The following is a 15994-nucleotide window of genomic DNA, read 5'->3' as shown; positions in this document are numbered from 1 at the left end:
TACAACCTAATATATTTTCCCTTCTCTAATTCTGGTCTTTTGATTATCCCTGTATTTAATTACTCCATCATGTGTACCTTTAGTTGCCTTAGTGTTGATCCTAAGGTTCTAAATTTAAATATTTCTCTCTCTCTCCCTCTCTCTTTGTATCATTCTTCCTTTCAAACTGTATCTTACAAGTTAGCTTTATGACTATACCTTTATCATCTTCCCCAATATTTTACATGGTTTGACCAACATTTTTATTGAAACCCTCTGCAAAGCACCTCAGCACACTCTGCGGCATTAAACCTTAGAGGATGCCCACGTGGTCATAGTAACATACACCAATTATTAGCTGAGGTTCAAAATGAACTTCGATAATTGATTTCTGAAATTAGGACAACATTCTCCAGGTGGGCAGATTGGTGGAATTGTGCGATTACTGCAACGTTGTGTTACTTCAACAAAATTGTGTTACTTCAACAAAGATCAGTAGAATCTAAAATGGAAATCGTGTAAGGAAACACTTCCTTGGGATTTTGCCAAACTGGCCTTCAATAGGCCATTAAAAGAACTCTCAAATAAATTACTGATTTTGATGTCAAATGTTTGGCTTCTCTAATATTTACAAGGATTATGTTTTGCAAACACAAACCATTGTATCTTCCATCTATTTACCATTAATTTTATATCATAATTGATTATATTTGGTTTTGTATTGACTCAAATTCTCACATGAACTGTTCTGTAATAAATTTATTTTGCTACCTAATATTTGTTTATGTACATGGTAAGCTGACAAAATACATCACAAATCTCTTCATGGCAATAAGTAAAGATTCTATTATTTCAACTAAATAATAATATTTGATCTGGCTTTAATTTAAATATAGTTTTTAATTATTTCAACATGTTTATTACCTTATACCATTTCCTTTCATGATTTCTGGAACTATGTATCCAATTACTATTTTTACACTCAGGAAGAATTACAGCATGGATTATTCCACATGTCACGTTGCAAAACCTCAAACAGCTGCCGTGTATCCATGAAAGTTTTTGAATAAATAAATCTATAAAATGCAGTCCAATGTATAGTCAGCAGACATATCAAATTTCAAGGAACTAACCGCAAAGTTCCAAAATAAACCCACTGATTTTCAGTGTCTTATTTACTGTGTGGCAAACAGAGAGATATGAATGATATTGGCTTATTACCTTCCAGATAACTTCTACTAGCTCACGCTGGCTCGTCAAACCATGAACAGTGCATAAAATGCTCAAATGAATCAAAAGCTTGATTAATTCAGCTTGATCATAAAAAGAAATATCCTAAGCTGTAGTACATGCCATTACGCCACATTCCAGAATCATTACTATTGCGATTGCAAAGCAACTATTTCCGTTGTGTAACATAAATCCTGCTACGCTGACCAATCCCTCTCCCCAGGCAGACTCCAACTAGTGACCTTGGATAAACATTGACTATTCCAGACTCGGAGCGGAAATTCAGACCATCCTCAAAGATTAATCCAAAATCTCTCTCCCTAAAATAGGAACAATGACCATGCTGTAAGTTACTGTGCATTTCGTATAAACTTGATGATATAAAGTAATAAATTGAAATTCTGGATTACAAAACACCAACTATGTATTCATTCATAACTTGGACATCAGGCATTTTTATCATGGAAATCCAGGAATAGAACCAGGCAGCACATGTTGCCGTCAGTCTAAAATACCAAACACTTCTCTGAACATTTCCAAAGCAAACTATATAAAATGAAAAAATATATATGAAACAAACATGTTGCAGTTTTCAACTGAATCAAACCAGCACACCATATGACCTTACCACCACATGAAAATAACAGTAGCATCAACCCCACGTGCGAGTAATCGGACAGAATCATTCTCCAGCTTTCTATGTTGGGCTTTTCAAGCAAATCTGGCACTTCCAACAACTAAACTTGATGAACTTGTCAGGTCTTCTGGACATCTGAGTGTAGCTCTATCCTTGTGAAGAGATGAGTTCTCAACTCTCCGTTCCTCTCTTCTGCCACCTGTCTCTGTGACAGCTGGTAGTTGGCAACTGAGGGGAATGTAGGGGAGGGGTTAACAAACATACTAGCTTGGTTATGAGAGAGATGCATCAGTAAGAGCTGGAAACAATGAGCAGCATTAAAGCAGAATCTGCACAATGAAAACCATTTACTGTATGTTACGATACACTTCTGCTTTCCATTAAAGTGGACCGTTGACAACACTCTAATGTCCAGGTCCATTCCTTTAGTATTGAAGAGGACAATGAATACAGCCTGTGTGATACTGAAGTAAACTCTTGGTGGGGGAAGAGATGACAAGTAGAGGAGTTTGGGGATAGGGGTGGTGATTGGTGTAAGGTACAAGACTAAGCAACTGGGAAGTACGGTGGTTCACAAATTCAGGTGTTGGGATTTCTACGTTTACAAATGGTATTAAATAGCAGCGCACTGTTCCAGGGTACAAATGCTACATGCATGATATAATGCTGCATATCATGTCTGGCTTGGTATCATGAGCCAAAAGGCCTGTTCCTGAGTTCTACTGCTTTATGTTCTGAATTTTTTTCAATACAAAAGAAGAACTATAACAGCTAAATAAAAGAGTCATAGACTTGCCATTCACCTATATAATTTTCAAAAATGTAAAAAAAATACTCCCATCCACCTCCTTGGAGACCTTCGAAGTATCTTTAATCAGACTTTATTGAACTTCATAAGAGCATAAGAGATAGTAGAACTAGGCCATTTGGCCCATCAAGTCTACTCTGCCATTCAATCATGGCTGATCTACCTCTCCATCCTAACCCCAGCCTTCTCCCCATAACCTCCAACACCTATACAAATCAAGAACCTATCTATCTCTGCTTTAAATATATCCACTGACTGCTTCCACAGCCTTCGGTGGCAAAGATTTCCACAGATTCACCACCCTCTGTCTGAAGAAATTCCTCCTCATCTCCTTCCGAAAATAATGTCTTTTAATTCTGAGGCCATGGTAGGTATGTTACAAAACTTACCTTCAGCGGCACTGCAGTTCTGTCACTGGCCGTGTGCGCGACTTTGGCGCCTTTGAGGGGGGGGGGGGGCGAGGTTAAAATGCGGTCTTCTACCGCCTGTCCTGGATTATATTTTCTCGGGGAGCTAGTTAACGTTGAAGATTTGTTCCGACTGCCATTTTGGGGATTTTTAAAAAAAAATCGTTGGACCATTTGAGCGCTGGAGTAAACTAAAAAGCCGCTTCTAATGCTGTGAACGCCGACAACGGGGACGGATTTCAGGTATGGGACAGCGAAAGGAAAGCCGTTTATTTTACATATAAACGTGCTTCTTAGGCTGACCTTAATCCACATTTTACGTTGCGAAACGGTGATTTTGGCTCCATATGAACCGGCAGTGTTTTTCCTGCCGATATGGGGTTTAAATTCACCGCAACCGCAACGTTCCAATCGATCGCGTTCCACAAAATCCCACTCGCAAGATGATTAAAATGGCCATTAATTTACAGGAATTCTACAGGAACACTAAATTCCTTACATTTGGCCTATAAATTCATGACAATGAGATTTAAAAATCATGTTATATTGTGAATTCTTGTGTGAATGTGCAATAGGGAACAAGATGCTAATTTCCGAGTATGAAAATGGCCATAACATTTTTAATACTGAAGATATGAAAGTGAATTAGGTATCAAATTAAACTTCTTTTTATGCTTTATCTGATGGGATACATTGCAGACTTGATTTTTTAAATCTCAAAATTGTGTAACATTGCTAGCTATGGCCTCTAGCCTTAGACACTTGTGGAAACATCCTCTATTTTTGGTTGATCATTTTATCATTACTGTTTACTTTGTGAGCTTCATGTGAACAATGAATATCATTGAATACCCCAGCGTGTAAGGTGACAGCAAACTGAATTTGAATGTCGAGTGTAACACAGCAGTGTAACAAAATAGCAGAACTCCACTATCATTGCAATATCAACGTTTGGGCGTTTCTACTTTTAAGAGTTGTGCTGAATAAATCAATATTTCTAGGTAACAGAGGACGCATGCAGTCAATCAGAGGCAAGGGGTCTCGCCAATAAACAAACAATAAAAACGTACAAATGTTAACTTATACTTGCCAGCTCATAGCAGCCCCTTAAGGACCAGGGTTAACTCCATCAACACATGTAACTTCTGGGGAGACACAAGAAATAGGTATGTTGCAAAGCCTACCTGAAGCGTCGTTGAAAATCTGCCGCTGCGGGTGTGCGCGATTTTGGCGCCGTTTAGAGGGGGCGGGTTTAAAACGCGATTTTCTCTAGGCTGTTCAAATCGAAGATGTTCAGCCTAGTTAATTATTAACGAAAAATCGCTGGAAGACACCGTCGCAAAGGCTATTATTAGTTTTAAAGGCCTCGTATAATAGTTATAGTAGTTTAAAAATCAATCTCTAAACCCGCGACCGCCAGCAACCGCAGGGTCTCATAAAGCAGACAGCTGAAGGTAGGCTGTATATTTTTACATTAAAAAGGGCTTCTAAAGATCCCTTTATACAAAGTTTAATATTGCGAGTAGCTCATTTTGGGCCCATTATATCCCGCAGTATTTTTCTCGGTATTTGGGGCACAAATCTACCGCAATGTGAACGTTCTAAACCAGCGCGTTCACAGGATCTCACTAGAAAGCTGATTTAAATGGGCATTTATTTACAGCAATTGAACACTAAATTCCTTCCATTTGGTCTATAAATTAATGTAAATGAGATTTAAAAATCATGTTTTATTGTGAATTATTTGTGAATATTATTTGGACATTTAGGCTATTTAAAAATGTTAATCATTTATTAAGAAATGGATAGATGTTTAGATCTAGTAATTGAAGTCTGAAATTAGCTACAATTAGGTAACTAACTAATTATATGCTTTAATTTCAGGTCATCCAAGTAAGATTATTTTATATTTGTTTCAGAATGCTTCAATCTATGATAACTGTAAATTTCATTCAGTTCTCTTAATTTTTAAGAAAGTTATGGGCTTTTGACTGTTCACGATCACAGCTTTTTTGTTATGTCCATAGAAAATCAATAGGGAACAAGATGCTCATTTCCGAGTATGAAAATGGCCATAACTTTTTAAATACTTGAGATATGAAAGTGAATTAGGTGTCAAATTAAACTTATTTTTATGCTTTATCTGATGGGATAAATTACAGACTTGATTTTTTAAATCTCAAAATTTTGTAACATTGCTACAAGAAAGGGGTAGTGTAGAGGCTGGAGTCTTGAGCAAAACACAAAGTACTGGAGTAACTCAGCGGATCGGCGAGCATTTGTGCTGCAGAGATGTTGTTTAATTGATGAATGAATACATTTATTGCAATGCAAGTTACAAATATAAATTCTGATATCGCATGTGAGAACAACTGTGGTGTGATTGAGTAGAATGAGCAATCCAAATAAGAAACATCTAGGATGGGGAGGGAGATTAATAATCAGTGTATAATTGCAGCAGTATAGCAGAGCTGCAGTAAAAGGATGTGCCCCGTGTGAGGATCGAACTCACGACCTTCAGATTATGAGACTGACGCGCTACCTACTGCGCTAACGAGGCTCTGTCCCGAACTTGCGAGCAGAGGCCATGTAGCTCTAGCGTGTTCGTCTATTTTCGGACATTTCTTCAATATTTCTGTCGACGGAAATTGCTTTTGTAGTTTATTTATTTGTTCAACCTTTTATTTATTTGTTTTGATCAATCTGAAGAAGAGTCCCGACTGGAAAAGTCGCCTGTCCGCGTCCTCCAGCAATGCTGCCCGAGTTATTCCAGCACTTTGCGAATTATCTTGTTTATTTCCGGGCAGTTAATCAGGTTACAGACGTTTCCTGCAATGCATCGTTTCCTCTCATGGATATAACGATCAGGGTCTCTGTCGTGTTGTCAGTCGGTGCCGTCAACGCTGTGCTGGGCGGCTGCACCGAGATCTCCACTGTGCAAAACACACAGCCTGCACAGTGACTGCATGTATAAAACTGTGATTATACACCCTTAACCTTACTGTGCACACCTTCCTTTGCTGACTGGCAAGGGACATTTGGTAGTATTTCTATTGCTAAAGATGTGGGCAGCAAGATTGGTTCAGTAAACAAGTCTCACCAGAATAGTGGAATATTTACAGCATCCAAGCATAAAGTAAAATACTCATTACATACATTATCAGAGCAAACTTTTCATCATTAAACAGACTGTTGTGACTGCAGCCTATATCCCTCCTGATGCTAATGCCAAGCTTGCAATGAAAGAGCTGCATATTTCCATTAGCAATCAACAGACGCACAACCCCGAGGCAGCCTTCATTGTTGCGGGTGACTTCAATCACTCTAACCTGAAGACTGTACTCCCCAAATTCCACCAACATGTCTCCTTCCCCACTAGAGTAGACAAGACACTGGAGAAAGTCTACACCAAAGGTACACAAAATTGCTGGGGAAACTCAGCGGGTGCAGCAGCATCTATGGAGCGAAGGAAATAGGCGACGTTTCGGGCCGAAACCCTTCTTCAGACTCAGGCGACGTTTCGTGCTTCAACCAAAGTCTACACCAACATGGCTGAAGCTTACAAAGCCATCCCCCTCCCCCACCTTGGTCAGTCTGATCACGTCTCATTGTTCCTGCTCCCTAAGTACTCCCCACTCATCAGACGGGTTAAACCAACTGTGAGGACAGTTAAAGTCTGGTCAGAGGAAGCGGACTTCACACTTCAGCAGTGTTTTGGAAACACTGACTGGAAGGCGTTTGCAGCCCAGGCCACCCTTGACTCCCACACGGACATTGATTCCTATACATCCTCTATTCTGGACTTTATAAACTCCACCATCAATAGTGTCACCTCCCTCAAACAGGTGACCATATTCCCGAATCAGAAGCCATGGATGAACAGCGAGGTCAGGCTACTGCTGAAAGCACGGGACACCGCTTTCAGGTCAGGCGATGCCCGAGCCTACAGCTCATCCAGGGCTAACCTGAAGAGGGGCATCAAGAAGGCCAAGCACTGCCATAAACTCAGGATTGAGGAGCACTTCAACAACAACTCCGACCCCCGACGCATGTGGCAAGGCATCCAGGCCATCACGGACTATAGACCCTCCAACACCACCCCCACATCCAGCGACGCCTCCTTCCTTGAGGAGCTTAATCACTTCTATGGCCGCTTCGACAGGGACAATCTAGAGACAGCCATCAAGGCTGTGCTCCCTGCCGATCACCAACCCCTCACACTCACCCCCTACGACGTATACGTGGCACTGAGTAGGACTAATGCACGTAAGGCTGCTGGCCCTGATGGCATCCCCGGGCGCGTGCTCAGGGCCTGTGCTGCGCAGCTGACAGACGTCTGGACTGACATCTTCAACCTGTCACTTGCCCAAGCAGTTGTCCCCACGTGCCTTAAAACCACCTCCATCGTGCCAGTGCCAAAACACTCCACTGCGGCAAGCCTCAACGACTTCCGCCCAGTTGCACTTACCCCCATCATCACCAAGTGCTTCGAGAGGCTGGTCCTGGCACACCTCAAAAGCTGCCTACCCCCCACACTGGATCCCTATCAGTTTGCCTACCGCAAGAACAGGAGTACGGAGGATGCCATCTCAACGGCACTTCACTCCGCCCTCTCCCACCTCGACAACAGAGACACTTACGTAAGAATGCTGTTCATCGATTACAGCTCAGCATTCAACACCATTATACCATCTAAACTGATCACCAAACTCGGTAACCTGGGCATCGATCCCTCCCTCTGCAACTGGATACTGGACTTTCTAACCAACAGACCACAGTCTGTTAGGTTAGACAAGCACACCTCTTCAACCCTCACCCTGAACACCGGCGTTCCACAGGGCTGTGTGCTGAGCCCCCTCCTCTACTCCCTCTTCACCTATGACTGCACACCTGTACATGGTACTAACACCATCATCAAGTATGCAGATGATACAACGGTGATTGGCCTCATCAGCAACAATGATGAGTCGGCCTACAGGGAGGAGATCCAGCACTTAGCAGCATGGTGCGCTGACAACAACCTGGCTCTTAACTCCAAGAAGACCAAGGAGCTCATTGTAGACTTCAGGAAGTCCAGGGGCGGCACGCACACCCCCATCCACATTAACGGGACGGAGGTGGAATGTGTTTCTAGCTTCAGGTTCCTGGGTGTTAACATCTCCGATGACCTCTCTTGGACCCACAATACCTCAACTCTGATCAAGAAGGCTCACCAGCGTCTCTTCTTCCTGAGGAGACTGAAGAAAGTCCATCTGTCTCCTCAGATCCTGGTGAACTTCTACCGCTGCACCATCGAGAGCATCCTTACCAACTGTATCACAGTATGATATGGCAACTGCTCTGTCTCCGACCGGAAGGCATTGCAGAGGGTGGTGAAAATTGCCCAACGCATCACCGGTTCCTCGCTCCCCTCCATTGAGTCTGTCCAAAGCAAGCGTTGTCTGCGGAGGGCGCTCAGCATCGCCAAGGACTGCTCTCACCCCAACCATGGACTGTTTACCCTCCTACCATCCGGGAGGCGCTACAGGTCTCTCCGTTGCCGGACCAGCTTCTTCCCGGCGGCTGTCACTCTACTCAACAACGTACCTCGGTGACTGCCAATCACCCCCCCCCCCCCGGACACTCCTCCCACAGGAAAAACACTATGTCTGTATATATGCTAATGTAAATATTTATTCAAATCATATGCTATGTCGCTCTTCCAGGGAGATGCTAAATGCATTTCGTTGTCTCTGTACTGTACACGGACAATGACAATTAAAGTTGAATCTGAATCTGAATCTGAATCTATACAACTTTAGCAACACCTTACACTGACAAAGGAAAACTTAGTTGTCCTAAATTGTTATTAATTTATTGCATTTTTGTTCATTGTATATTACCATATGTATAACGTTTACGGGCCTGTTATCCTTGTCCAGGACAAGGGGTCACAGCTTAAGGATAAGGGGGAAATCCTTTAAAACCGAGATGAGAAGAACTTTTTTCACACAGAGAGTGGTGAATCTCTGGAACTCTCTGCCACAGAGGGTAGTCGAGGCCAGTTCATTGGCTATATTTAAGAGGGAGTTAGATGTGGCCCTTGTGGCTAAGGGGATCAGAGGGTATGGAGAGAAGGCAGGTACGGGATACTGAGTTGGATGATCAGCCATGATCATATTGAATGGCGGTGCAGGCTCGAAGGGCCGAATGGCCTACTCCTGCACCTAATTTCTATGTTTCTATGTTCTATGTTTCTATGTTATGTTGCTGCAAGTATACATTTCAATGTTCTGTATTAAACACTCTTGATGATATTGACTCTTCAAATGGCCACTTAATTTCTCATATCAAAGAAATCACCTTTGTTTCAGCTAATGCCCACCCACCGAGGCGACATTTCACATTGGGCCCCTTCTTCTCCCAAAATGTTGACTATCCTTTCCCTCCACAGATTCTGCCTGTCCCACTGAATTCCTCTTTGCCTTTTTTTAATCAAGATTCCAACATCTGCAGTCTCTCGTGTCTCCTTATACCTCTTTTACTCAGTTCTGATTAAAGATCACAGAGCAGAGCAAGATAGACCACTCGAAGAAAAAGCCGTAGTAGGTCATGGGTAAATTTTAGTGCCATCTTGGTAAGCAGATTCGCGAGAATCGTCATGGTGTGTACATGTACTTCTACAAGCTCAGCTCACTGTTCTGCTATAAATTGCATAACCTCTGGTGTTCTGCCCCACCCAAGACATTAATTTCATCCATGTTATCTTGGACACCACAGGAGTCGCTGTGAGCTGGAGTTGTATGCCAGTTTTCTTCTTGACCTGGTGCTACTCCATTGAGATCTTCATACAAATTTGAAACTATTCCAATGTATTTCTTTCAGGTTCAGAGACCAAAAGGGTAATTTGGTTTGTGCCAACATCATCTTTGTACTCAACTCCTAAATTTATTTTCCATGAACGCCAAAGCTGAGAAAACCAAGCCTAATGTTAAACAGTTTGCCAATCCATTAACATTTCTGGCCTGTAACTTTGGGCCAGTGGAGCAGTGAATTAAATCATCAGAATGACAAGGTGACTACTTAAAATACATCACAAAAAGAGAGCTAACTATCTTCTTCTTGCGTATGGCGTGCACAGCCTAAAGTTGTAGGACAACTGGTTCTATTTAATCTTATTTGATTGTGCACACCGGGTTGATTGCATTCGTCGAAACAGGGCGGACCACGTGAAGATTGCAATCTTCCACCCCAGAGCTAACTATAATGAGCAAGAACAAACACAAACATTGAACACACAGAGCATGCAGCTGGTAAAACTGATGGACTGGAACATAGGAAGTGACAAATCAGTGACTCCATCTGCCAGTTCAATACGTTGCAGCTGTTGTCAAAATACCGGAACTCTGTAATCAGATACGTAGATATCAGATTAGTTTCGGTAAAGATATCTCAGAAAGAAGGGATCAGGATAGTCTCCAGATCTATGCTGTGTTTCCCAGTTATTGGTTTGATGAATGTTTCAGTCAAAGTTATTTTTCCTCTGAAGTTGCTCTGAAGAAAAGCAACTTAAATATCATGATGGGAGTCTTTGCTCCATGCAAACAGGACTAGTGATGCAGATAAATCACTTGAAACTACAAAGCTACCAAATATATATTTAAGATTACAGTAAAGAAGTTAAGCCCAGTGCTGTACTGAGGGCTAAAGATTTTATCGATTTCAAGACCAATTTAGTTGGGTTTAAATTTCCAAAGCAGATTGCTCCACTACAGATGATTTTTAGAACCTATCCTACACAGCACATGAAACGCAGTTGGAAAATATTTTAATCATTCTAAATATAAATAGTTTATAGTCAGCAGGTGAGCATGTTGCAGTCGAGTGGCGAAATAATCTGGTAGAAAGTTTAGAGTTTAGAGATACAGCATGGAAACAGGCCCTTCGGCCCGCCGAGTCCACACCAACCATCGATCACCTGTTCACTAGTTCTATGTTATCCCACTCTCTCATCTACTCCCAACACATTCCGGGCAAGAGGCCAATTATCCTACAAACCCACGTCTTTGGGGTGTGGGTGGAAACAGAAGCACTCGGGGGAAACCCACGCCTTCACAGGTAGAATGTACAAACTCTGCACAGACAGCACCGGAGGTCAGGATTGAACCCTGGGCTCTGTCGCTGTGAGGCAGCAGCGCTATCAGCTGAGCCACTGTGCTGCCTAAAAGTAATGGGCAGAACTGTGCTTGACTCAGTCCACGACTTGCATTTTCCTCCCATGCGATCCCTGCTACCTTATTGATTTTTAGCAACCATGTGGCACTCAATGTTAACAGGAATGCTGTTGTCTGGGGATAGTGTTACTGTAGCGGCTGTTCCACAAAGTAGAGTGGTCTTCAAATGACTGCACCTCCTGAGGGCCATTCCCCGAAGTGCACAGCCGGTTTGGAGTTTAGAGATACAGCGCGGAAACAGGCCCTTCGGCCCAACCAGTGATCCCCTCTACACTAGCACTATCCTGCACACCAGGGGCAGTTCTGAATTATTATTGAACCCAATTAATCTACAAACCTGTAGGCCTTTGGAGTGTGGGAGGAGACAGGAGCACCCAGAGAAAACACATGCAGTCACGGGGAGATTGTACAAACTCCATACAGACAGTACCCATAGTCAGGATCGAAACCGGGTCTGGGCGCTGTAAGGCAGCAACTCTACTGCTGCGCCTGTGTTAAATGTTATCACTTCCATGGCTTTTCATGGTGTAGAATTCCACGAGTTCACCATCCTCTGACTGAAGAATTTTCTTGGTTGTGAATGGTACATGCAAGATCTTAAGGCTGCCATCCACAATTCTGGGCTCTCCAGGCCTCATGGACATGTTCCTCTGTCTCTGATCCTATTGCTGATTTGCAGTAGACTTGCCATTGAATATCATGGGCAGATGGTTAAGATCTCTCTGACTGGAAATGGTTATTATCTGGCACTTGATTGGTGTGAGTGTTACTTGTCACTTATCAGCCCAAGATTAGATATTGACTGGATCTTGTTCCACGTGCTCACAGACTGCTTCATTAGTTTGAGCACTTCAAATAGAAATTCATATTTTGCAATCATCACCATGCAAACTTAATTCTGACATTATTTAGAGTCATGCAGCACAGAAGCAAGCCCTTCATCTTGCATACACCGCCCAAATTGCCCCATCTACATGAGATTGGCCTCTATCCTTCTGAACCTTTCCTATCCATGTACCTGTCCAGTTGCCTTTTAAGGAACATTATTGATAAAGTAGATGTGGCTGGTTGAACGAAAGATGCTGTCTATGGGAAAGTCAACAGAGATAGAGAGGATGGTTCCACTATTCAGAGAGTCTGGGACCAAAGGCCATAACTTCAGAATAAATGGGCGTACCTTTAATAAAGAGATGAGGAGGAATTTCTTTAGTCAGAGGGTGGTGAATCTGTGGAATTCATTGCCACAGATGACTGCAGAAGACGACATTGGGTATTTTAAAAGCGCAGATTGACAGATTCTTGATTAGTAAGGGTGCCAAGGATTATGGGAAGAAGACAGGATAATGGGGTTGAGAGGGTAAGTTAGATCAGCCGTGATTGAACGCCGATAGACTTGATGGCCCAAATGGCCAAATTTTGATCCTTACCTTATGAAGATGAGATGACCATGAGCTGAGTTGAGTGGCCGCCAATAACTACGTCATTTTCCTTTCACCAGGTATGACTCCAACTCCACTCAATGGAGATCTCCCTTGATTGTCACTCTCCGCTGTTTAACTTTGGTCCATTTATGCCACACTCAGTTAGATGTTGCCTCGATGTTAAGATCAATCATTCACACTTCACTTCTGAAATTCAGATCTTGCATCCATGTTCCAGGCAAGACTACAGTGGTCTTGGTGGAACTCAGGCAGAGCAGCAGAATGTCAGTGATGTCTCCAAGGTCTCAGTAATTTACTACAATTTGTAAGCACCAGTGGCTTACATACGACTTCTGGATTACCAGAAGAATTTAGGTTCATTCACACATGTTCACCAAACATCATGTTGCCAGAACTCGATGGCCTGAGCTATTGGGAGAGGATGGGCACACTAGGACTTTAGTCCTTGGAGCTCAGGAGGATGATGAGTGATCTTATAGATATGTATAAGATCATGAGGGGAATAGATAAGGTAAGGGAGAATATGTTAGCCAAATGAGGGGAATCAAGAACCAAGGGACATAGGTTTAAAGTGAGAGTGGATAGATTAATAAGAACCTGACGGGCAACTTTTTCACTCAGAATGTGGTGGGTATATGGAATTGGCTGCCAGAGAAGATAGTTGAGGCAGGTCCTATATCAACATTAAAAATACATTCAGATAGGTACATGGACAGAAAAGGTTTAGAGGAATATGGGACACGTGTATATGGGGCATTATGGACAAGTTGGGCCGAAGGGGCCGCTTCCATGCTGTATGACTCTATCATGTATTGTCAGCTGAGTCCTTGTGTGTCCTGCTGACTGACAGCACTGTAGATTACCTCTTCCCCCACATTGTTGATGATTGTGATAACATCATCTGTGGTTCATTTGAAACTACAATCATCCTAAATCATAAGGATCCAGAAAACACAAGATTTATTCCTCAATCAACTTTTCTAGACCAGATTATCCAGGTGCCATCACATGGCTGTTGCATGAAGCTTACTCTGTCCAAATTAACCATCAGAGTTTAAAAGTGCAGAGTATCAAAGCTTCAGGAACACCACGGCTGCATCTATCCAAGAAAGTGGTTAGAATCGGTCACAAGTAGCAGGAAGGAGTTGAGCCATTCACCCAGTCTTTTCCTGCTGTGATACCTATGGCAGTTACATTGCAGGTACAATCTTTAGAGTGTGGGTTGGGTGCCAGTGTGGCGGTGACCATGCCCAGATCTAGAACCCTGCACCCAGATTGTTGGCAGGACCAGAGGTCTGTTTGTATGATCACTGTCCAACTCTCCATTACAACATAAATAAATCAAAATTAGATTGCATTAAGATTATGAATAAACAACATATTACAAGCCAGGGGAACGAAGGGATTTATGCTTTAGTTCATACACTGGTATATAGTGGTAGCTGTGTGGAATGAGCTTCCAGTGGAAGTGGTGGAGGCAGGTTCGATTTTATAATTTAAAAATAAATTGGATAGGTATATGGACGGGAAAGGAATGGAGGGTTATGGTCTGAGTGCAGGTAGATGGGACTAGGGGAAAATAAGTGTTCGGCACGGACTTGAAGGGCCGAGATGGCCTGTTTTCCGTGCTGTAATTGTTTTATGGTTATATGGTTATATACACACGACACTGTTTGAGGGTAGTGATTGAGAAAGAATGTGTAATATTGTAAAAGGCATGCAATGCAAGAGGAACAATGATAGAAATGGCAAGATACTTTCAACTTAAACGACACTAGTTTTAGAGATGAGATTTATATTAATAGTCACTGAACAATTAAATTACTTTATGAGAAAGGATTAGGGGGTATTAGCTACAAAGAGAGACTGGACAAACTTGGATTGTTTTCTCTACAATACCCGAGGTTGAGGGGAGACCTGATAGAAGTGTATACAATTATGAGAGGCACAGATAGTCTTGACAATCAGAACCTTTTTCTCAGGGTGGAAATGTCAAAAACTAGAGGGCATAGCTTTAAGGTGAGTGTGGCAAAGTTTAAAGGAGATGTGTGGGGCAATTGTTTTTCCACAGAGAGTGGTGGGTGCTGGTATATGCTGCCAAGTGTAGTGTCAAGGCAGATACATAGTGGTGCTTAAGAGGCTTTTAGCTCGACACATTGATATGCAGGGAATTGGGAGATATGGATCATGCGCAGACACATTAAATTAGTTTATCATAGCACCCAGACATGTGGACCAAAGGGCATGTTCCTGTGCTGTACTCTCCTATGTACTATGTTCCAATATCCCATTATAATCTGACATAAGAAGCTTGAAACCATCAGACTCGGGAGCAGCTTCTTCCCCTTTGTTATCAGGTTTCTAAACATTCCTTCCATAAGTCAAAGTCAGTCAAAGTATCCTTTATTGTCATTCAGACCTTTCGGTCTGAACGAAATTTCGTTGCCTTGCAGTCATACATATAATAAAAATGACAAAAACACACAATAAACTCAAATTTAACATCCACCACAGTGCGTTCACCAGGCACCTCCTCACTGTGATGGAAGGCAAAAGTGCTAGGATACTGTCCAATTCACCTCTATCCCATTGTGGACATTGGACTTTGTTTATACAACTGTGCTACATTAATGAGAACTATATTCTGCAGTCTGTATTTTCTCATTTGCACTACCTGTTGTACTTATATTTGACTTAATTGTTTATATGTATAGAATTATCTGATCTGATGGAATCACATACAAAACAAAGCTTTGCATTGTACCTTGGTACACTTGACAATAATAAACCTAAACTTAGATAACTTTCGTCACCGTTCATTAAAACCAACTTTAATGACATTTGCAAACTTAGTAACCATGCCATCAGCATTCACATTCAAATTGCTAATATAAATAATGAACAACAGTGGACCCAGCACTGATCCCTCTGGTAGATCACTTGGAACAGGCTTCCAGTCTGAAAAACAACTCTCAACTACTATCCTCTCTCTCATACCTTCAAGGCAGTTTTGTATCCAATTGGCTAACTTGCCCTGGATCCCATGTGATCCAACCTCCTTGACCAGCCTACCATGCTGCACTTTGTCAAAGGCCTTGTAAACACCATCCACCGCATTGTCCTCATCAGTCCTCTTGATTACAGCTGCAAAAAACTCGATTGAAATTTGTGAGGCACATTTTCTAATGCACAATGCCATGCCGTCCATTCCTAATCAGTCCTTGCATTTCCAAATGCATGTGGATTTAGTCTCTCACACTCCTCTTCAATAACTTAAT

The 15994-nt window shown here is 42.2% G+C and overlaps 1 protein-coding gene and 1 non-coding gene across 3 annotated transcripts in view; both read right to left on the bottom strand.

Annotated features, from left to right (window-relative positions):
• Positions 1-4016, bottom strand: part of chrna1 (cholinergic receptor nicotinic alpha 1 subunit) — a 38449-nt gene extending 34433 nt beyond the window's left edge. Inside the window, exon 1 of one of the 2 annotated variants that reach the window (XM_033023922.1) lies at positions 3914-4016. In XM_033023922.1, the coding sequence (XP_032879813.1) occupies positions 3914-3998 (85 nt within the window). In that variant the 5' untranslated portion in view covers positions 3999-4016. Of the gene's footprint in view, positions 1-1837; positions 2061-3913 lie in introns of those variants that run through there. The other variant, XM_033023923.1, reaches the window with a different exon arrangement.
• Positions 4017-5548: 1532 nt separating this feature from the next.
• On the bottom strand, positions 5549-5621 carry trnam-cau. Its single transcript has one exon. It is a non-coding gene; the product is annotated as a tRNA-Met (tRNA).
• Between the last annotated feature and the right edge of the window lie 10373 nt (positions 5622-15994).

This window comes from Amblyraja radiata, chromosome 7 (genome assembly GCF_010909765.2).
Source record: "Amblyraja radiata isolate CabotCenter1 chromosome 7, sAmbRad1.1.pri, whole genome shotgun sequence".
NCBI classification, from domain to species: domain Eukaryota; kingdom Metazoa; phylum Chordata; class Chondrichthyes; order Rajiformes; family Rajidae; genus Amblyraja; species Amblyraja radiata.
Note: the sequence above shows the minus strand (reverse complement) of the source record. Positions and strands in the feature narration are given on the sequence as shown.